The sequence below is a fragment of the Eptatretus burgeri genome, chromosome 13 (assembly GCF_056783735.1).
Source record: "Eptatretus burgeri isolate ZD-2024b chromosome 13, Ebu_testis_v1, whole genome shotgun sequence".
Lineage (NCBI taxonomy): Eukaryota > Metazoa > Chordata > Myxini > Myxiniformes > Myxinidae > Eptatretus > Eptatretus burgeri.
The window spans coordinates 30,625,836-30,648,693 of record NC_140973.1 but is presented as its reverse complement, the minus strand read 5'-3'; the positions used below and the strand labels follow the sequence as shown (position 1 = coordinate 30,648,693).

General features: G+C 41.0%; 1 protein-coding gene and 1 long non-coding RNA gene across 7 annotated transcripts in view; one reads left to right on the top strand and one right to left on the bottom strand.

Moving 5' to 3' along the window:
• Positions 1–22,858, top strand: part of SPDYC (speedy/RINGO cell cycle regulator family member C) — a 36,072-nt gene that overhangs the window by 9,220 nt on the left and 3,994 nt on the right. For 2 of the 6 annotated variants that reach the window (XM_085851898.1, XM_085851900.1), the window contains exons 2-6: positions 1,703–1,887; positions 13,267–13,325; positions 15,120–15,205; positions 15,507–15,678; positions 19,592–19,916. In XM_085851898.1, the coding sequence (XP_085708024.1) occupies positions 1,703–1,887; positions 13,267–13,325; positions 15,120–15,205; positions 15,507–15,678; positions 19,592–19,916 (827 nt within the window). Of the gene's footprint in view, positions 1–1,458; positions 1,568–1,702; positions 1,888–5,953; positions 6,126–13,266; positions 13,326–15,119; positions 15,206–15,506; positions 15,679–16,195; positions 17,012–19,591; positions 21,686–22,858 lie in introns of those variants that run through there. The other 4 variants (XM_085851899.1, XM_085851901.1, XR_015050670.1 and 1 more) reach the window with 4 other exon arrangements.
• LOC147014170 (uncharacterized) lies at positions 13,425–20,728 on the bottom strand. The gene is made up of 2 exons (XR_015050671.1): positions 20,576–20,728; positions 13,425–15,624 (listed from the first exon to the last, which is right to left on the bottom strand). It is a non-coding gene; the product is annotated as an uncharacterized LOC147014170 (long non-coding RNA).

Below are 22,858 nucleotides of genomic sequence, written 5' to 3'. Positions count from 1 at the left end.
ACATTAACATCGAGGCGGAACTTTTTGTATAGAGCAGACCTCGTGTCTCATTACTCATCAAGTCGCCGCTTGAGCTGGTTAATCTGCTGGAGTCTATATGACTACAGTTATGTTGGTTCTGACAGCGCTTGCATGTGTGGCAGTTCTGGGTAGATGCTCACCGGTGCTGTTGGCTGCTTCGTTGCATAGGTTTTTTTTTGTTTTTTTTACTTGGGAGAAAGGTTTAATAGCAATGTCTACAGCTCGCAGGACAGGCACAAGGGGGTAATCAGGCAAGCTCCATATAGTGAATGTGATAGTTGCAACTTATTTGGACTCCTTCATAACCCGAGAACTGACATATCAATTTGTCGTCCTCTACGCTACCAAAATATCCTGCAGTATGCACGTTCCAAGGCAGACTATGTCTTTGGTTATGGGCTCTACATGGCTCCTTCCAACATACAGCTCAGCTAGCTGGACCAGTAGATTGAGGGCTACAACAACGAGATTGTTATTGCCTCCGGAAACCAAAAACGAGGTGTGAACACTGATGTAAACACAGTCCTGATCTCACCAGCTGTAGTAACAGGCAAAAAGGCATTGTGGTGCCTGCCGAGCCAGCCACAGCTGTACCTGTCGTCCCGACTACACTTCCAGAATTTGCGCTGACTGTCACCCCAGCCCAAAAAGCCACAGCTGCATCTCATGAAGATGAAAAGACAGCGCTCATTGTTAGTTGAATTAATACCAGGTGGGGTTAACTCGGCCTGTCATCCTTCCGCGGTTGGAAAAATGAGTGCCAGCATGCTGGTTTACTGTGTCGGAGTGGCGACCCATCCAGGATTGTGCCCAATGGCCAAGGAGACTGCTTCAGCAGCACCAACGCTCTGCACAGAGTATGCTCCCAATCTCCTCTCTCCTCATTGTTGGTGGAACTGCCGTGGTCCTCTTAGCCCGATGGTTTACGGCAATCTTAGCCCAGTCTTGTGCGGTAATGTACTGTACACCAGCCCACCGATGGCAATAACAAGTGCTCACAGATTTTCTGCAAGCCAGTCAGCCATCTTGGCCAAGAAGCTGAGGAGCCAGGACAATACTATTCCTGGTACTCCTGACTATTTCTGGTAGGATGGCTGCAGCCTTCCCCGCAAGCTTTGCAAGGACCCGACCCAAGGATTGCAGGTGCTGTTTTTTTGCTCACTTCTTCAGAGCCTTCTTGTCAGTCGGACCAACGGGTGTTGGTGGAGGCGTACGTGTGGTGGATACCAGTATCCTACGTGTCGTGGTCCCCCCTCCCCCACCCTACCCACCCTACCACCACCTCCTGTGAGTGCGAGCACCAGGGTTGAGACAATCAACCCAAGTGTGGTCAGGGTGCCCGCAATTGTAACACCCTACTCCTGAAATATGGTATGGAAATGCTGTCCGAATGTGGTGTCCTCAAGCAAACCCTATTGATTTTTTTTGTGGATCCAGTTGAATTGGGAGCTAAGCTCTTCGTGGAGAGCAGAGGCGGCCTCCAAGTGGAGTGCTATTTCATCTTGATTCCTCGCAGCCGCTACTCAATGCATTCTCTGTCCTCTGGGTCAGTGGCCTCCTCCAACTTTCATTTGCTCCAGACCTTGCTCTCCTTAGGTGGTGTTTAATTTACAATGATGAGAGTACAGAATGTGTTCCATGTATATATTTTTCTTGATTTTTTTTCGGTATCTGTTTCAAGGCATGAAGTTCCTTCTTTTGTGATCATGAACAACAAGAAAGTATCTGTTGAGCCTCATATATTACTGAAACGATCAAAAAGGAAGAAATATATGAGCAGATTACTTTCAAATCAGGTGGATCAACCTCTTTGGTTCCACTTGGTAATTCAGCATCAAGAAATGGCTGCGTTTTTTCAGCTCTTTGGTACGTCCATTTGTATTTGCATTAGCTCTATGTATGCACCAGCAAATGCATAGCAACAGCTCAGGAATATGAATTACAAGGACATTAAACAATGGACATCAAATTTAATTGTTAAAGAAAAACTTAAACCTGGGTTGATCTTTTTGTTGTTTCTGTCTGAGCACAAGATTCTCTGATACCAGGTTCAAATTCCACATCCCGAGTTTGTTTGTTCATTGTCCAGTAATGTCTTTGTAATTATGATTTATAACCACCGATGAATACAATAACTAACCTCATAATGTTTGTATAATCAAATGAAATTTTCAAACCTGCACAATTCTAATGATTAAGATGTAATCTTTGGGAAATGGACTGGCGAATGGTGTTCCCCATTTGACCATCTCCAAACACTTAGTTTTTGTGTTTTGGGGGGGGGGGTACATTTCCTGGAAACCCCAAATTTCCGCATCCAACCTCTCATATTTTGGACATCGTAGCTCTAGAAGTGAAGGGATCTTCCCCCAAATTCTTGAAATAAATTGCATCTTATTTTGGGCATAATTTTCAGCAGCTGGAGCTGAAAAACTGTTTGTGATTTCAAAATAATTGCTGTACTGCTTGACAATTTGTATAACTCACAAACCTATAAGAAATATCCCTATGTTTGGTCAGATTTTTATTGCAATTCTTGATGTTGACATAAGTTGATGAGATATGAACTTCCCCTGTTCACCAATTATTTTCCATCCTTTTATTATTATTTTTGTATGCAATGTCGAGGCTTGTGAAGGAGCTAGAACATAGAACAGATCAGGACAAAACAGAACAAAAGTAACAGCAGAAAGAGAGTGGGGAAACACCATCAGGGTTGAGGGACAAAATAGAAGGAGACCTGGACACATGAGGGATGTGAGGAAGAATGAGATCTGGAAGAAGACACAGGGGGGCGAACAAAATTAATATAGCCACAAACTCTCAGGAAGGAAAAACTGGAACCTTGGAAAGAGGTTGGTTGGGGAGGGTTAATGGGGGTAGAAAAGATCATGGTTGTGGGTGTGGGGTGATCTGAGATGGTGGTGAACAGCTGTCTTGAAGACCTGGAGGGATGAATGATATTGAAGAGAATGAGAATGTGGAAGTTGGTATTATTAGCCTTATTTCATCAGGCTAAAAAGGAATACAGCCTTATTACATCAGGCTAAAATGTGAGGTGGGACTCGAGTTACATACTTCTTGTTTGGGTGTGTTATTGAGTTAGCCTTGATCTACTGGTGCTAAAACTTTGGCAAATGCACATATTTTCTTATAACTCTTTTTAATACCAAAAGTGCCATATTTTGACAGGACAAGTACCAATATACAACAAACAGACATATTTCTATTGCATGTTTATATATTAAACTAATATTTTGCAGATCCAAAGAAAATCTCAACATACAACAAACAGACATATTTCTATTGCATATTTATATATTAAACTAATATTTTGCAGATCCAAAGAAAATCTCTTCTCGATTGGATTTTCAACTTTACCCTGATTTAACTTATTCTTCGTTCGTATGCAGCACAAGGTTGTGGCTTAGCATCCCTGGCTAAGGGCACGGTTGTGCTGCTGGCACAATTCCCTCTGCTGGTTAGGGCCTTCCCAGGAAAGATCATCGCAAATCGTGAGACCCATAAGCTTGAATGAAAGGATTTCTTCAAGATGATTGTTGAGAAAGTAGATGGGGGGGCGAGGGGGGGTCCAGACAGTCCTTTCAGAGAGACATAGTGAGAGTGTGAGATTTGTCACGACTGAAAGACATGTTCCACGTGTTGGATCAGCTTGTGATTTTATCCAGATCTGCAAAGAGTGAAGAGGCTGCTTGCCGATCTGAGGGATGGCAGATGTTATGGCAGAGAGTGTAGTCATCAGCAAAGAGATAAAGAGGATTTTCCAGAGAGTAGGAGAGATAATTGATGAAAACCAGAAAAAGAACAGGGCCCAGAACACTGCCTTAAGGAACTCCAGCTTGGACAGGAAGAGGGGATGAGAGAACTTCCTTTAGGGCCACACGTTGGCTGCGACAGGAGAGGAAGTCTGCAAGCCATGAGTGGAGATGTCCTTGGATACCATAAGACGAGAGTTTGGTGAGCAGGGCAGGGTGCCAGACCATATCGAAGGCATGCGATATGTCTGGGGAGATGGCTCTGATTTCATGTCTGGCATTGAGGATCTCCATCCATTGTTGGAAGAGCAGAAGCAGCATATCCAGGGTAAGGTGACCTGGTCTGTATCCAAATTGATGATCGGAAATCAAGCCATTGGAGAAGAGGAAAGATTTAATGTGTGAAGGGATGATGGATTCTATAACTTTAAATGTTTATTTACAAAGAAACAGAGACCTCAGGAACGTCAACCAAACATTTCTTGAAAGCATATGACATGGTATTTTCTAACACTGATTGCTATTGCAGTAAATCACTGCTAGAGTTAGTAAGAGCCCAAGGTCCGAAAATGGTATTTACGCAAAATCCTTGTAATTGACATTCTTGATGTGTGCCCTTCCGCGGTTCAGATAGGCATTGATTCTGACTCCAATGTCCTGTCCAACTTTCCTGCAGGTCTCATGTGGCACTGCCTGGAGGTAGTGTGACACCTCCTGCTTCAGATTATCCAGTGTGGCAGGGCAGTTGGCATAGACAGAGCCCTTGCAGCACCCCAGAACCATTAGTCCAGAGGGTTCAAGTCTGGGCTATGGGGTGCCCAGTCATGAGCGGTACCCAGGGCAACAAGGCGGTTTTGAAGAGCTGCCACAGTAAAGTGATGGTGTCACCAGCTGTACATGGGAGTGCACCATCTTGCATAAACCAGGTCATGCTGAGCTGATTTGAGGTGACATTTTTGAATAGATCATTATGAAACTTCTGGAGCACGGCCTAGTAGCGCTCACTGTTGATCGTCACCATCCTACTGTTGTCATTCTCAAACCAGTATGGCCCTAGCATTCCCCATCTGGTATTGAAGGTGCAGAAGCATGTAACCTTAGGCCCTTTCAGGTACCTCTCAATGATCTCCTCAGGTACCTCTCCTGGTTCTGCCCCCCAGAAAATGTTGTGGTTATTGATGGCACCGTTCAATTGGAAATAGGCTTAATCACTGAACCATATCATGTTGATCCAGTTTGGGTACTGCTCCATCCTGTTACTGAGCCAATTACATATATCAAGTCTCCTTTTCATGTCATCTTGACTCAGTTTATGCCTAATAGAGATGATGTATGGGGAAAGCTTCAGTTCCTGTAGTGAAGATACGCCAAACTGATGTTGGTTTGATGCCGAGCTCCCGAGAACACCGGTGGTGGGACTTCTTGGGACTGTCCACTGCAGAATCCCGCACAGCGTCGCTGTTGGCTTGGCTCTTAGTTACTGATGCTGGCCTGCCACTGTTGCCCTTGCTCTGGTTGTGCACTGTACCCTTGTGTTCAAAATGTTTCACAATACGTTTAATGGCACAATTTGTGGGTCCATCACGTGTTCTGAGGTCGTATTCCCAGCAGAACCTCCAGTGGGTTTCCACATATTATTTAGTCTCATACCACAGAGCTACCACTTTTGTCTGATGCTTCACTGTCAATGGTATAGTTTAGCGATGGAGATAGAAATCCCAGGGATCAAATACCACAATAACACCACCAAACCCTGAAAAGGAAAATGGTATAGGTCAAAAAACAAAGAAATGGCAGGAAGTCAAAGTTGTATCAATCTTTTTGAAACACCCTGTATTTACATGTTCAGTTTCAGTATTGTCCTAAGAAATATATTTCCATCAATAAATAAAATATGAATGTTTTGCAAAGCTTATTGTGGCCCCCTTTGTTTCACTGATGGAGACAGCACATGGTTTCTCATTTCGCTGTTGAACAGTAATGGGGGCATGTCATGAGATCGAGACTGATCATGAAATGCATTAAGGTTATTGTGAAGAAGACTATTCTACAATGAGTGAATCTGGTAGAGGATCTTGCACATGTTATCGAACAATTATATGCACCATATTTCAACATTATAGTCCTAATTATTATTCTTGATACATACTCCACAGGCTCCAATGGATGAGTTTAACAGTGACATGTCAAGGCTGGTCAAAGGCGATACTTGCGTTTGTCCTGCATTATAGCTCAAAAACACTTTTCACAACATCATTTGAATGCTTAATCATTGCCACTGTATTCACACTCTCCCAAAACAGTGGAAGGAAAGTCATGGATGTGATGGTATGATTTTTTGATGGCTGATGGCTTGCATGATATGAAGTGTATAATATGTTTTCAAAACTAGGCCGAAGAATTCAGAATGATTGTAATTTGACACAAAGGAGACATTAAATGTGATGCAGAATCAGAAAATCATTCAGTTATATTTTTTGGAATAGACTTGACTGGAATCTTCAATAGTCTCTTTGAACCACTGCTCATGCTCACACTAAAATAAATTCAAGGGCCTTCCAACCTCATAGTAATACCGATAATACATTGCTGTGTGCATCTATCACGTCTTCTTCTTCTTCTTCTTCTCCTCTCATCTTCTTCTTCTTCTTCTTCTCCTCTCATCTTCTTCTTCTTCTTCTTCTTCTTCTTCTTCTTCTTCTTCTTCTCCTCTCATCTTCTTCTTCTCCTTCTTCTTCCTCTCCTCTCATCTTCTTCTTCTTCTCCTCTCATCTTCTTCTTCTTCTTCTTCTTCTTCTTCTTCTTCTTCTTCTTCTCCTCTCATCTTCTTCTTCTCCTTCTTCTTCCTCTCCTCTCATCTTCTTCTTCTTCTCCTCTCATCTTCTTCTTCTTCTTCTTCTTCTTCTTCTTCTTCTTCTCCTCTCATCTTCTTCTTCTCCTTCTTCTTCCTCTCCTCTCATCTTCTTCTTCTTCTCCTCTCATCTTCTTCTTCTTCTTCTTCTTCTTCTTCTTCTTCTTCTTCTTCTTCTTCTCTCATCTTCTTCTTCTTCTCCTCTCATCTTCTTCTTCTTCTTCTTCTTGTTCTTCTTCTTCTTCTTCTCCTTCTTCTCTCATCTTCTTCTTCTTCTCCTCTCATCTTCTTCTTCTTCTTCTTCTTCTTCTTCTTCTTCTTCTTTCCTCTCCTCTTCTTCTTCTTATCCTCTCCTCTTCTTCTTCTTCTTCTTCTTCTTCTTCTTCTTCTTCTTCTTCTTCTTATCCTCTCCTCTCATCTTCTTCTTCTTCTTCTCTCTTGTTCTTCTTCTTCTCCTCTCCTCTTCTTCTTCTTCTTCTTCTTCTTCTTATCCTCTCCTCTTCTTCTTCTTATCCTCTCCTCTTCTTCTTCTTCTTCTTCTTCTTCTTCTTCTTCTTCTTCTTCTTCTTCTTATCCTCTCCTCTCATCTTCTTCTTCTTCTTCTCTCTTGTTCTTCTTCTTCTTCTCTCATCTTCGTGTATATATGTATATATATATATATATATATATATATATATATATATATGTATATGTATATGTATATATATATATATATATATATATATATATATATATATATATATATATATATATATATGTGATGCCATGCATGCATGAATGTGAGTTCCACCCATTGGTTGGACAGCTCGCCTGATTCCACCCACAATTTCTATATTTTACCTTTTGGAACCATTTAGAATTACCGTTTAGAACTGTAGAACTTACGCTTTACAACCCTTTATAATTACTGTTTAGAACTTCAGAATTGACCCTTTAGAACCCTTTATAATTACCCTTTAGAACGCTTTAGAACTACCCTTTTGAACCCTTTAGAGTTTACCCTTTTGAACTCTTTAGAACCCTTTAGAACCCTTTATAATTACTCTTTATAACCCTTTAGAACTACCCTTTAGAACCCTTATGAATTACCCTTTAGAAACCTTTAGAATTCACCCTTTCAACCCTTTTATTGTTACGGATTTGGAAGCCATCTGCACATAAGCAGCCAGAGTCCCCGGAGTTAAGTTATTTCGATAATTATGTGTTAATAGTTAGAATCCATCCACCCTTTGTCAAATGGGAATTACATGTGTGCGCTATGAATTATTTTTTAGTCAGGTTTATTGCATCTTTTACAACAACAGCAACAACAACAACTACTACTACATCCACTGCAACAACGCCAACGTCCCGCACTCGACCGGTCGCCATTGCCCATGTGTTGTTGGCTGAAGGCGTGGGCGGAGCCTCCAATGCCTCAGATCGAGGCTCCGTCCCAAGGAAGGGCATGGGCCGTTTCCTCCAGCCAATGAGCGAAGGGCGAGCATGACACGCACGCCCCAGCCAATAGGGAGGTGACCACGAGTCATGCGACAACCCCTCATCCAATCAGGAGGCGAGTGGGAGGAGAAGAGGCCCCTCCCACCTAAGAAGAGTAGAGTGGTTGTCTGGAGCAGTGTTGGGCAGACAAGGGTGCGTTCTGCAGGATCGTGACGATTGCGTTCTGCAGGATCATGACGATTGTGTTCTGCAGGATCGTGGCAATTGCGTTCTGCAGGATCGTGGTGATTGCGGTCTGCGGTCTTGGTGGCGAGTGCGGTCTGCAGGATCATGGCGATTGCGGTCTGCGGTCTTGGTGGCGAGTGCGGCTTGGTCTGGATCGTGAGTTCGAGTCCCACCGTGGTGTTTGGCATTGGAGCGCTCGAGCTGGGATCCCCGTTTCTGTCCACGGACTCCAAGCTCCACAAGTGCGGGTCCGGTGAAACCGCACGAGGCGGGGAGGTACCCGGCTCTACCGAAAATAGACCCACGAGGTACATTTCTTTTGTGTGTGTGTGTGTGTGTGGCGCCGTCCTGTAAGTAGAATTGTTTAAGTGCCTTGTACATACCTGCATTGCTTTTAGTCGGTTTAACTCTGGTCTGTGTCTCCCCATCCCCGATTATCGTTGTAAAATAAGCCCCTGTTAAATGTACCAGCTCGTTTTCTGTGCTTTCCTTCATTGGCCTAGCATGGTGCGGGTTTGAGAATTAGTAAGGCCGTTCAGGTCGGTAAATTATTCATTTGGACCGACGGATCTTAGTAATCCCCACTCGGTTTACACCCGGATCGGGCTCGGTAGACGGCCCGTTCCGCCCGAGGTCCGTCAACGGTGTGACTTCCCCGGTAATTTGATGGCGTAGGTATTTAGGTATGTTGAAGTTCGGCAATTAACCCTACCACATGCCGTCGGAGAATTGGCGATCATGGTCCCTAAGTGACCCGTCGACTCCGGAGTTGTCCGGGGTGACGACCTATAAATTCCGGGTGTTCGGTGGGAGACGACTCTGCTGCTCCACCTCGTGGTCGTTTATTGCCACCGAACCCCGGCCCACAACATTATAACTCTTTAGACCTTTTTATAACCCTTTATAACCCTTTAGAATTTACCCTTTATAACACTTTAGCGTACCGTTTAGACCTTTAGAATTGACTCTTTTGAACCCTTTAGAACCCTTCTTTACACTTTAGAATTTACCCGATAGAAATTTTTTTAATTTACCATTTGGAAACCTTGAGAATTTACCCTTTATAACCCTTTAGAACTACCGTTTAGGTTCTTAACCGGGGGTATGGGAACTAAGTGCTGGGGGTATGGGACTCGATCTCTGAATATTTGTATATATTTGATTACGAATATATTTGATATACTAATGGGAATTACGTGTACATGCGCTGCGTAGTTATTTTATAGATAGGATTTTTACACTTATGACAACGCCAGCAACGACACTGTTCGAGGAATTGTCCGAGCTGTTCACGCGCTCATGAAGCATTTCGTTCTGGCCTGGCGGCAAATGAGAGAATGCGTCATTTTGCGGCCAATGGGCAACGAGCGGATCAGAGCCGGGGCAGTCCTTTGCAAGAAGGGGGAACCGCGACACGCGGTCCGCCCAATGAGAGCAGGCCACGCATGAGCGGATCCGAAGTATGTTCATTTGGACCTTCTTCATGTTTAGTGAAGGCTCTCATTTAGTTATCTCATATATATATATATATATATATATATATATATATATATATATATATATATATATATATATATATATATATATATATATATATATATATACAAGTTTTGACAGTATTTGAGAATACGTGTTTGAAGAGCGGACCGCGCCCGAGAAGGAGGAAAGGCAAGAAAGAAGAACGAATAATTGCGCCCCATCTGCTTGAGAGAGTAGTTTGGTTCTCCGTCTGCTTGAGCGCGTGGTCTGGCTCTCTGGTCTGCTCGACGCTGGTCTGATCCCATCTCTGAGGTTCATCTCTTTTCTTTGGGTGTGTGCCTGTGTGCGGGCCTGTCTTATCTAAGTAGAACTGGTTAAGTGCTTTTGCTGTACATTATTTGCTTCCTTTATAGTCAGTTTAACTCTGCCCTTTATGTGTTCCTTTCCCCCTATTGTAAATAAATATCCCATCTTGTTTCGTACATTATTGCCAGAGAAAAGAAGCTCCACACGATTGGAGAGACACTAGTGAAGCCCTGTGCACTGTAGATGGCTAAAATTGTGCTGGGAGAGGATGCCGTGAAGCAATTGAGTCAGGTGCCCTTGTCCAACGACACTGTACGCCAGAAAATTAAAGACATGAGTCAGGACATAACAACCCAAGTTGTCAGCGAGATTAAACAGAGTCCTGAAAAAATCAGCATGCAGATCGATGAAACAACTTACGTTTCAAACCAGTCACTTGCTTGTATTTGTACGCTATGCACATGAAAAGAACATCAAGGAAGAGTTTTTATTTTGTGAACGACTCGAAACAACAACCAAAGCAGTTGATGTATTCAAGCTGATCCAATCGTTCTTGGATCGCCATGAGTTAGGATGGGATTTGATTGGGTATATTTGTACGGATGGAGCTCCTCCCATGATTGGCAAAAAATCTGGATTTGTTGCTATGGTCAAGGAGAAAGCTCCACATGTGCTCACCACACACTGTGTTCTACATCGCCAAGCTTTGGCATCCAAAACATTGCCAAAGAAACTTAAAGAAGTGATGGGAATAGTTGTGCAAACAGTCAACTTCATTCGTGGACGTGCATTGAATCATCGGCTATTCCAAATATTCTGTGATGAGATTGGAGCGGAACATAGTGTATTACTGTACCACACAGAGGTACGTTGGCTGAGTCGTGGCCGTGTTTTCAAACATGTAGTGGAAATTCGGGATGAAATTTTCGAATTCCTCAAGCATCAACATCCCCCCATGCAAATCATTTTGAAGATGAACATTTTATTGTTAGCCTGGGATATTTGGCTGATATTTTTAGTCTCCTCAATGAATTGAACATGTCAATGCAAGGTAGGGATGTGGACATTATTCAAGCCAGGGGAAAAGTTGTCGCATTTACAAGGAAATTACCTATTTGGAGTCGCCGTGTTGAAAGTAGAAACCTGGCAAACTTTCCAATCCTTGACAATATTCTTTTTGGAGATGGTAAATCATTGCCTGTAGAAATACTTCAAGAAGTCAAGAACCATTTGGAAGTCTTATGTACAAATTTTGAAGGTTACTTCTCAGATATTGATGATCTTAGCATCGAATCTGTTTGGATCCAAAACCCTTTCTCATTTGATATATCGAGATTGAGTGACAACGATTCAGCAAAGGATGATTTCATTGACTTCCAAGAAGACCCAAGAAAGAAAGCTGATTTTGAAAGGGCTGGGATGGACGTCAAGCAGGTTTGGTGTGAGCAAATCGCAGCTTACCCAAATTTGGCTATGAGGGAAATGAATTTTTTGGTTCCCTTCACAACTACGTACCTTTGTGAAACAGGATTTTCTGCATTATTAAATCTGAAATCAAAGTGGAGAAATCGACTTGATGTATCAAATGACATGCGAGTAGCATTGTCAGTAACTGTACCCCGATTCCATATTTTGTTTGCACAAAAACAACATAAAATATCTCACTAGATTAGTAAGAGTGTGTGTTATGCAGTCAAGATATTGAAAAACTTGCACATTCAAGTTTGTTTTCTTCTTTTGTGTAATAAAACTGATTGTGTGTAAATGATTGCCTTTCATGTTCTATTCCTAGCTATTCATATCTAAAATAAATTCAACCTATTGACATCTTTGGAATTCATACTGTCAACTAATAGGACTGGTGATGATGATGATTTTGACAGTCAAGCGAAGGGGGTATGGGACCATGTTGGGCAATCCATTGGGGGTCTGGAATCATCAAAAGGTTAAGAACCCCTGGTTTAGACCTTTAGAATTCACCCTTTATAACCCTTTAGAACTTTAGAATTGACCTTTTAGAAGCGTTTAGAATTTACCCTTTAGAACCCTTGATAATTACCCTTTAGAACCCTTTCAAACTACCCTTTCAAACCCTACAGAATTTGCCCTTTTGAACCCTTCATAACCCTTTATAACTCGTTAGAACTTTAGAATTTAACCTTAAGAACCCTTTATAATTACCCTTTAGAACCCTTTAGAATTTACCCTTTATATCCTTTGAGTATTACCGTTTTAGACCTTTAGAATTGACTCTTTAGAACCCTGAATAACACTTTTGAATTTACCAATAGAAACCTTTAAAATTTACCCTTTATAACCCTTTAGAATTACCATTTAGACCTTTATAATTCACCCTTTATAACCCCTTAGAACCCTTTATAACCCTTTAAAACCCTTTGGAATTTACCCATCAGAACCTTTTCTCTCAAAGAGCACTTTTATTGCAGAGATAATGCAGGTTTGTTATTATTTCCGACTATTTTCTCTTTAAATTGTGAGTTGAACAGGCAACTTTGACGGGTTTCTGTGAAATCGGTGATAGCATAATAGGAGAGCAGAAAGCATGACATATTCTGCTGTTTTGCCATGGGAATCCCTGCTTGCTTTTATGAATGGGAGGAAGCTATGAGTATGAGTGGGATGAGGAGGGTATGAGTGTGAGGAAGGACAGCTTTGTAAGAGGGAGGGTGAGGCTTTGGGCTTTGGGGGGGGGGAGCAAACATAGGACAGAGTTGGGAGGGAGAGGCTGAGGCTTTTTATTGAGAAGTTGACAGAATTGCATCAGTAAGTCTACTCACAGTAAGTGTGTGTGTGTGTGTGTGTGTGTGTGTGTGTGTGTGTGTGTGTGTGTGTGTGTGTGTGTGTGTGTGTGTGTGTGTGTGTGTGTGTGTGTGTGTGTGTGTGTGACTAAGGGGTGTCGCAATCACCCCACGGGTAATGTGCTCGTGTCACAAAGTTTGGATGTTTCCATGATGTTGAGGAACATTAGCTACAAGCTGATCAGAGCAGAGAACTATTCATCTTAACTTCGAAGAGCAAAAGCATTATTGATTATCAAATTGCACTCAGTGTAACGTATATATTTCCCAAATGATAATTTACACTGTTTACTGATTCATCAATGATCTAATTGGTATAACAATTAGGTGCAAACTTACTTGTGTGCAGACGATGACATCATTCAGGATTTTTTGTGGATGGACAGTTGCTGTAAAATCTCAGATAAGGTAGGTAACAGAAGTTTGATGCTCACAAGTGAACTATTGGTTAGTGAACAAAGTATTCCTTTTTGATTGATCATAACTAAAAGTTATGATTAACTGTGATTCAATGAAAATGTAATTTATTTTTGTTTGCAAATGAGAGGGACAGAGATTACAGAAAACAATAAGCAATTATGTATTGAGGATTTACATTCAGAAAAATTCTATAGTTTGGGCATTTACCTTCTTGGCACAACTCCCCAAATTACATCGGTGAACGTTGACAAGCAATCAAGGCCACAGGGCCCTTTCAGAGAAGTCGTACTGCTAGCTGTAACAAAACTGCACAACAATGACAGTAAATCATATTACTCCCTCTCCTTCCCTGCTCCACTGCCAAAGCAGTCTTGTAGCAAAGGTTACACTGCGTTTGCTATTTTGCCTTACTATCAGTAGTCAAGGGCAGACATGGGATTTGTTCAGGGTGATGGCAATAATCACCTACTCTTTGCAGAAGAGAGTATGGGATCTTTACAATCCACAAGCAAATAATTCTGGTAGAGAGGTCTCGAGGTTAGCATCCCATCTGAAGGACAGTGTCGGGGTTCGAACCCCGGACCTTGAATTGCAATGCTTCGATTTGGAGAGACACAATCATCAGAAAATTCAATGGCCTAATCACAGCAAAGATAATATACCTTCAAACACAGCACAAGAAGTCAAGAATAGGTCTATAATTTCATTTTAATCATCAATCTATCAATCAAGCAGCCAATCGATTGAACAACAATCTGTTAAACAAATAATTAATTAAATGAACAATTAATTAAACAACCAGCCAGTTAAACAGCCAACCAAACACCCATGCACAGGTCGAACAGAATGCTAGAGCGAATATAACAATCTGCTCTGCCTATCTTCAGTCACCCCTGGATTTATACTCATTTTAGAGAAGTATTCTTGAGTAAGGCACATCTCATGGTTAGTGGCTCAACTTATTCTTGCACAAAGCACATCTCATGGATAAGCCGATAAGGTTGTGAGTCCTGAGAAGCACCGTATATGGAAATCTTTCTCTGGTTTGAACTATCATCAGGGTCCCTATTGTGGAACTTTTACAAGACATCAGTATTTCAAACATAGTATATTCACTTTATCTCTTCAAGCACGAGAGAAAGGGAAGTTCACTATCCTTCCTTTGGTTCTGTAAAATTGGGTAGTGCCTGGAAGAGCACAGCTGTGCCGTGGAAATGAGGAAGTATTCTGTGCGTGGTGTTTTTACTTGGCCCATGTCTCCAAATACAATTCATGGTTATATCTTAAATCATCAGAACACTAATAGAACAAAGTTTAGCTAAAAGCAAGCAATAAACAACTTTTAATCAAAAGAAGATATTTAAGTAAGTTTTAAATGAAAGAAAAGACAAAATCTCTATTTCAGCCCTCACAACAGCATACTCATTGATGCAGCACCCTGCTTGAAAAACACTCAGGTAACCATTTATATTCAGGCTTGGGAATCAAACCCAGACGAGACAGCTTAAAGGCCAATGTGCTTTATCTCATTTATCATATCAGTCCACAGAAAGCACTTCATAAGTTCAAACAATTTTCTGTTATTGAGCTTCCTCAGGAGCTCACTATTCGACCTCTGCAATGACAGGAGCTCACTCTCATCAAAATTAATTTGAATAAAATGTCCAAAATCACATATGAATAGTATGCTACCAGTTACTCTCAGTTCATGAACCACAATATGATCTATTCTGAGCTTTGAGAATACATGTTTGAAAAAATCGGCATCTTTGTTTCTTCCAGTATCTCCTGGCCATGGTTTTCACATACTTCAAGAGAGCGGAATTTCTACTTCATGAGTATACTCGCAACAATTTCTTTGTTGCCTTGTAAGCAAATTATATCTTGTTGATTGGACTAATGTTTGTTTCTTTATCAAATTATTTTGTGAATGGGGATTTGGATTGAGTTTGCAAAAAAAATAATTGTATTGAGTTTGTTGTTTCTTTCAGCTTTTCTTTCAGTTTTCTTTTGTTGGAAGTCAAATGTCAGTGATTTGGAATTGTTATCTCAATCTTGTCTCAGCAATTGTATTAGCTTATTTCTGTAATGCTGTAATTTTTAAATTAAATACATGTAAAAATGCAAAAGGAACTGGAACGACATCAGCACAACATAGCATTTGTACAGGTACTTGGCTAATGACATGGAAGAAGATGAAGAAGACTATAAGTATGACATCTTTCCATGGGCTCTTGGTGACTGCTGGCGAAAATCCTTTTCCCAGTTTTTGAGAAAGCGTGAGAACCTGTGGGAGAAGATGCAATACCGGGCAGCTGTCAGCCGGAGGTGCTGCGAAGAGGTAAAAAACAAATGAAAAACATGACAAAACACCTTTTGTTATTCGTCTTTTATGATAGTACATTTCTAGGCATTGTTGGATTTTCTCCAAAGATAAAATATAACTATCACACCATGTGCCAAGGAACAAAGAATAAAACCTTTATGTACTCCATTCACGAAAAAATTTGGGTGCCCGACCTGGAAATAAATTCCTTAGTCTGAATAAATCCTAACTCAACCCAGCACTCAAACTCAAGGCCTTCATTGCTAACATGGCAAAAGCCCACTGAGGGAATGAGGCTTCAGGATTGGTACATTAAATTTTGGGGAATTTGGTCCACGGGCTTGGAAACGTATATGAAACAAATATACAGACGTATGTGTGTGTGTGTGTGTGTGTGTGTGTGTGTGTGTGTGTGTGTGTGTGTGTGTGTGTGTGTGTGTGTGTGTGTGTGTGTGTGTGTGTGTGTGTGTTTTGTGTAATTTGTTGTTGACTCAGACAGATTAATGTGTGACAAGCATTTCCTTTTGGTCAGGATGCTTGCAGCAAGAGCTGGTGTGGCACTTGCTTCCTCGTATCCACTACAGCAAGGGTCAGCAACATACAGCACGCGTGCCATGAGTGGCACGCAAGATTATTTTGAGTGGCAGGCACAATAAAAGTGTGCAATTAATGGCGAAGAAACTAAGTTGAAAAAATAAACCTGATTAAAAACTATGCTTGACTGCTCTGTCAATCTCTAAAATAAAATAAGACAAGAGCTTTCACTTGGTAGTGTCGAAGAAGACTCAATTCCTCTTGCACATTTAATACATATGCGCATATGCAGAACAAGAGGAGACTCAATAACACAAGCAAGCAACATGCTCTTCTTCTGATTCTGCAGTACATAGAGACTTTGAATTATTATATAATAATCAGTAAGACGATGTCTGGTCATCCTCAAGACATAATGGTGCCAAGGTTGATATTTTGGGGTTCAGTTGAGAGATCACTCATAGCCTGATCGCAGCGGCCATTCGGAGGTCAGCTTAAATTCAAAGGGCTGGGGAATATTTATAACCTGAAGGTTGATAGGAGTTCTGGACATTACCTTCACAGTCATTCCATTTAAGCTTGACTCCTGCTTCCAGCCAGACTTTCAGACACCAGTATATAATTATTTATATAAGAATCCCTTAATAAGCCAAATAGAATAATAGATGGTTCTATTCCACTGAATAAAGATTAAAGATTATTTGGAAGGCCAATCTGTTTTGGGAAAGAGAGGTGTTTTTACTCATCAGACTGGTAACCTTCCAATACAGTCAAGAGATATAAGGTCGTTTAAAATGCAAATATATTATTAAAAAGAGATACATGTTTGAGCACATTGATGTAATAATCATGTTGTATTTGAATACATTTCCCATTAAAAGTTTATAACAATACATTGTGCCATATGGTAAAAACATTTACTTTTTCAAGTTAATTATCAATCAAGTTTAATTGGCAATATATTAAAAATCTTTTTATCACCCTTAAACCCATTATGCTAATTTTGGAGAAATTTGCATCCACAGTAGCATAATTTAGAATCTAAATTATGCTCCCCAAAGAAAGCTCTTTGATGGAGAAAGAAAAACCATTCTATTGGTTTATTTACTACATTACGTTTAGCAGGGTCAGCCAATCTTGATTCGCAGGAAATCTTGTGATAAGTGCCGCTGATTACTTTTCTTTTTTTTGGACAAAATGGCGGTTCCTATGAAAGCAAAAAAAGATGCTTACTCATTTTAGCCCTCATGGAGAGACAAATACGGATTTGTTCAACATAAAGACTGTGCTGTTTGTACTCAATGTTGTGAGTGCATTGTGAGAAACACTTCAAGGATGAGGCGGACAAGGCTGAGTCAATCAAATGGGCCATAATGGGGTACAGAAAGCAAAGCAGTATCTTTATTAACGTATGTGTCAGTAAAAATCAAGCCACAGTGGAAAGTTACAAAATCATACAATGTGTTGCAAAACATGGAAAGGCATTTACAGATATGCAATATATAGAAGAGGCTTTTCTCAGTTGTTCAGATATTTTGTTCAATGGTTTCCCCAATAAAGACACAATCATCTCTGGAATCAAAGATGTACCTGCATCTGCCAGATCAGTGGAAAGACAAAAGCGAAATGGCAGAAAACGTAAACAAACAGAAGGCGATGTTGAAAGATGCAGTGGTATTTCGTGTTGCACTTGCTGAGAGTGTGAATAAAAATGACGTACCACCGTCAGTAGTTGTTACGAGATACTGTGACTCAGATGAAGTTAGTGAAGAGGTATGCTGACTAAACCCCATGCATGGCACAACAACAGGGGAAGATATAGTGAAGTCATTTGTTAACCATATTGAGAAAAGAGGAATTGACATCAGAAAAATATTATCTGTGACAGACGGTGGCATTAAAAGATGCAGTGGTATCAGTAGTCCCTGCTACAACTGTAGCCTTGCTATGGTCGGAAAACATAAGGGATTTGTAAAGATCATTGAGGATCAAATTTGCCACCTGACGGTAAATTTTCATTGTATTATTAATTAAGAAAATCTTTGTGCAAAGATTTGTAATTCTGAGCTTCATAATGTGATGACTGCAGTGGTGAAGATAGTGTATTTTCTTGTTGCTCGTTCTGCCTTGATGCACAGGTAGTTTTAATCTCTGCTGGAGGAAATATACAGTGCATACAAGGGCATTCCACTTCACAGCAATGTTCTTTGGCGAAGCCATGGGAATGTTTTGGCTCGCTTTTTGGTCTGTTTTAATGCAATAAAGATCTTTTTGTCAGAAAAAGGTCAAAACTACCCCAAACTGGTTGATGGCAAAATTGTGCAACGAATGTTTCTAACTGACATCACCATGCATCTAAACAAACTCAACACCTATCTGCAGCGTGCAGGCCAAACTTTTATGGGTCTTCTTGAAACATGGAAGGCATTTCTTGCGAAACTTGCCATTTTTTCTCAGGACATTGACACCTCGACTTTCTGCTATTTCCAACATCTTAAAGAACTATTGACACATCACACCATCAGTGTTACAGAGATTGGAATGTACACGCCGGAACTCGCATCATTATCTTGTCAGATTTCAAGATTTCCAACGTTTTGGCCCGATGTTTTCCTTTCTAATTAAACCAGACAAATTTGATTCCAGCAACATGGATTTGACAGTGTTTCAGTGGATGGGTGTTGAGAATTTTGAAAGCCAGCTCATGGAGTTACAATGCTCAGACTTATGGGCCTCGAAGTTTCAGGATCTGCAGCACACACAAGGCTACCGAGAGAGATCACAGGGTCTCTATCCTGACCTGTTGGAAGCCCCTGCCTGTGAAATTTGATTGTTTGAAGAAAGTGGCATTTTCACTACTTTCTGCATTTTGATCTACGTACTTCTGTGAACAGATATTTTCACATATGAAGTCAGTTCTCTGTCCCTCCTGGAGCCAGTTAACAACTGAACTCTCAGAGACTAGTTTGCTGCTTAAAGTATCAAACAAAGAACCTGAGATTCGAGAACTCAGAAAGGGAAAGCAAGGGCAAGGATCACACTAAACGGTAAGATCTGCCATTTAATGTATATATTAATGAAGTTGCTAAAATGGAAGTAGGACTAGTGTTGATGTTAATGATGTATCAATGGCGCACAGGTCTGTAAATATGAGTAAATAAGTTAATTATTGGCACGCCACTTCTGAAAGGTTGCTGACCCCTACACTACAGTAATGGGATCAGATTTCTCTCTATGTATATACAGTAGATTATATATATTTTTATTTTACATTTGTTGTTTTTTTCTTCCCCCCCCCCTCCACCCTAAGGCAAACTATTGGTTGATTATTTTTGTTCAAATTCAGTGTATGCTGTTTATATCCATAATTGCTAAAGGCCTAATTTTGTTGTAGGTGATGGCAATTGCTTCAGAACACAATATTTGGAAGCGTGAGCGTCCAGCTCATCATGGCGGGGCAGTACGTTTATATAATCATCTTGATAAAGCTGGAGCCAAGCGTGATACCTGCCCTCAACAATGGCAAGGCCATTGCACATGCTGTGATCATTGCTTGAGCTGGCTTGAACTGGATGGTTCATCTTCTTCTGACTTCACCCTGGCTCTGTCAGACAAAAGCCAAGACTCACGGCTGTCAGAACAGACTAATTGTGATGGTGTTTTATTGCCATCCTCCCAATCCTGTGTTGCAAGATACAAGGGCACAACCAGCAGAGATGGTAGGTCAGACTGAAAATGAATACCTATCATCAGAGGCTCGCTTGTTGGACAGGTCAATGGGACATTCCTTAATGGCCAATATGACAGGACAGGCTGCTGTAGACCATAAAGTTACACCTACTTTAATTGGCCATGAGCAGGTAGTTTTGTGGTAACATTTATCTGCTTGTATACGCAGGGCATTCAGACCATAACACAGCCATTGGCCTATGCCATCATACTGACATCATCATGCTAGAATGGCGAGATGATTCAATAATGCAACAAAAGGACATGCTCCTGAATCTACAGACAGAGAGGAAATTTCAGTGCTGGAAAAACATGCAGGTGCAAATGTTAGTTTTCCTCTGTGTTGACAAAACCATGCAATGTCCGTTTAGATGAGGTCCAGTAGACAGAATGAAAGAATGCTATGCTCTCGCAAGACTTGAAGAAGGACAACGTAAACAAGTTTTCATGACAATATTGCATTAAATAATTTATTAATCCCGACCGTCAACTTTTCCAACACTAATACCATTTAATAAGAATCCATCACAATGATTTTAAAAGAAACACTCAATTATTTTAACACTCACCAAGGTTACACATGACACGCTCAATGTTTTTAAAACTCCCCAAAGTTACACATGACAGGTTTCAATACAGTTTTGAATACTTGCTGTGAAGGACCATATTGCAGACCAGCAGTGCTGAGGAATGAGGATGAAGAACTTGCCCTTAGCTTTTTAGATTTGCCTAAAGAGGATTTATCTGCTTCATTGTTGGTTCTGTGACACCAGCAGGATTGTATTGCTTTGGTGAGAACCCAAGCTGGCCAGCAGGTAAAATCGACCAGCATCCGCAGAGATGCAGCTGGATCGATAGTCGGGGCTGTGATCAAAAGATGATTCTCAGCCCCCTCATTGCTGTTGTAGCCCTGTTGGTAAAATGAACTTCAGCTTGGACATGCCGCACACCCAGCTGTAGCTTCTCTCTGGTTCACATTGTGTTCCCTTCCCGCCTCATATGGCTCTGTGATGCCTTTTGTTGTGTCGTACAATGTCACTCCGAGGCATGACGTCAATGAGTCTGCATGCCGTGGCTTTGATGATGCTTGTGTGTGGCTTTGATCAGCATTTCCCATAGCAATTCTTTCCCCCAGTCTGACATTCCTTTTAACTCAGCCCAGCCCCACAGCATGAGAGAGTCGAAGGCTGCCAGGACATGACACGAGTGCCTGCTTTTTTTCACACAATACAAACTTATTTAAGTTGTCTTTTGCCACAGTGTATACTTTATCAACATTTCCAATTATGTGGTGTATATATTACTTATCCGTAACACTTTCTCCCTCCCAAAAGAAAGTTTGATCAAAGCAAGAACTACCTTACATTTTACATTAAGTCTAAACAACAACTCAGCTATGAGCAGCATTTAATACTTTGTTTTGTATGAAAAACTTTGTTGACATTCCTTTTTTTCCTTCAATACACAGTGCATGGCATTTCTTGATATTGTAGTTTCTTTGTTCTTCTTTTAGCCTTCCTGTTTGACATATTACAGAAATATGTGTGTGATCGAATGCAATAATGCACTGTGGCATTCCCCACCGCTGCTCTAATGCTTTCTTTCTTTTTTATACAAAAACTAGGCTCCCTGAAGGGTGAGGTGACATAGAGTAAAAAGAAAATATACTGACTAAAGCACTGGGGAACATTTGGACACAACATGCAAGGCAATGAACGACCGTGAAAAGAGGAGGAAGGGAGGAAACGGTAACTTGCAAGTAAGAAGGTTCGGTTGGGTATTGGTAATGGGGGTAGAAAAGATCACAGGTAGGGATTGGGTATTATAGTGTAGTAGATAGTAGAAAAATCGTGCAAATTATGATACAAGCATCAAATTTGTCATTTCTGTTCTGCAGGACTTTCTGATCAAATCTGCCCGATTGGCCATTTGAAAATCCAAATTTTGAAGAATTTCAACTGAGTGTCAACTGAGGATACTGAGTGAGTATCCTCAGTTGATGTCATCAACATCATCAGTTGATGACCTCTCGAGTATCCTCAGAGTCAACTGAGGATACTCGAATATGCGGTTTATTTGGGACACAACGCATGCGGAATGTGGTGCAGGACTCGAACCAACAGTGGTCAAGCCTCAGAATCACACTGACAAATCATACTCCAAAATGCATATATATATATATATATATATATATATATATATATATATATATATATATATATATATAAAACCTATTCCTAGGCGGAGAAAGCAAGCAAAGAAAGAAACACCTGGCAAGTGGGCTTCCCCCCCCCCTCCCTGCGGCCCTCGGGAGAATTAGCAATGAACAGCATCTTTCTCACGGTTCGAACAGCGAGAGAGTGCAGGCACATATTCATAAACAGAAGCAAACCCTTTGTAGTTCTCCAGCCTTTGTTGTCACTCCACACTGGAATTCACAAACAAACCTGCAAAACTGCTCTGGCAAGGACATCGGCTGGCTTGCTTGTAATACATTTTAACACATTGTAAAGCAAACTGTAAAGCGAAGGCAAAAGGCTTGGAAACACAATTTGAAGCAACCACGACGATGGTTTGAATCCAGACACCGGATTAATGCAATTCCCAAATGTTTAAATGAGGCAAAGGTTCAAATATGGATTGAATGGGGCCACCACCTGACATCCACACCTGACAGGCAGCAACATTCCACTTCTGACTGGTAACAGGAATTGCAAAGCTCATTCCCGTCACATGACTTTATGTAGGTCAAAATGGCTGACTTGGTCAATTTTTGGGAAAATCACATAAATCCCTTCAAAAATGTTCTTCTCCAGACCCACCAATCAGAATGCTACTAAATTTGAGTTACAACATTAGGATAGGGTCCTGATGTTAAATTTCGGAAGCCATGTTCATCACTTCACCGGAAGTGTGTCAAAATGGCGGTCCC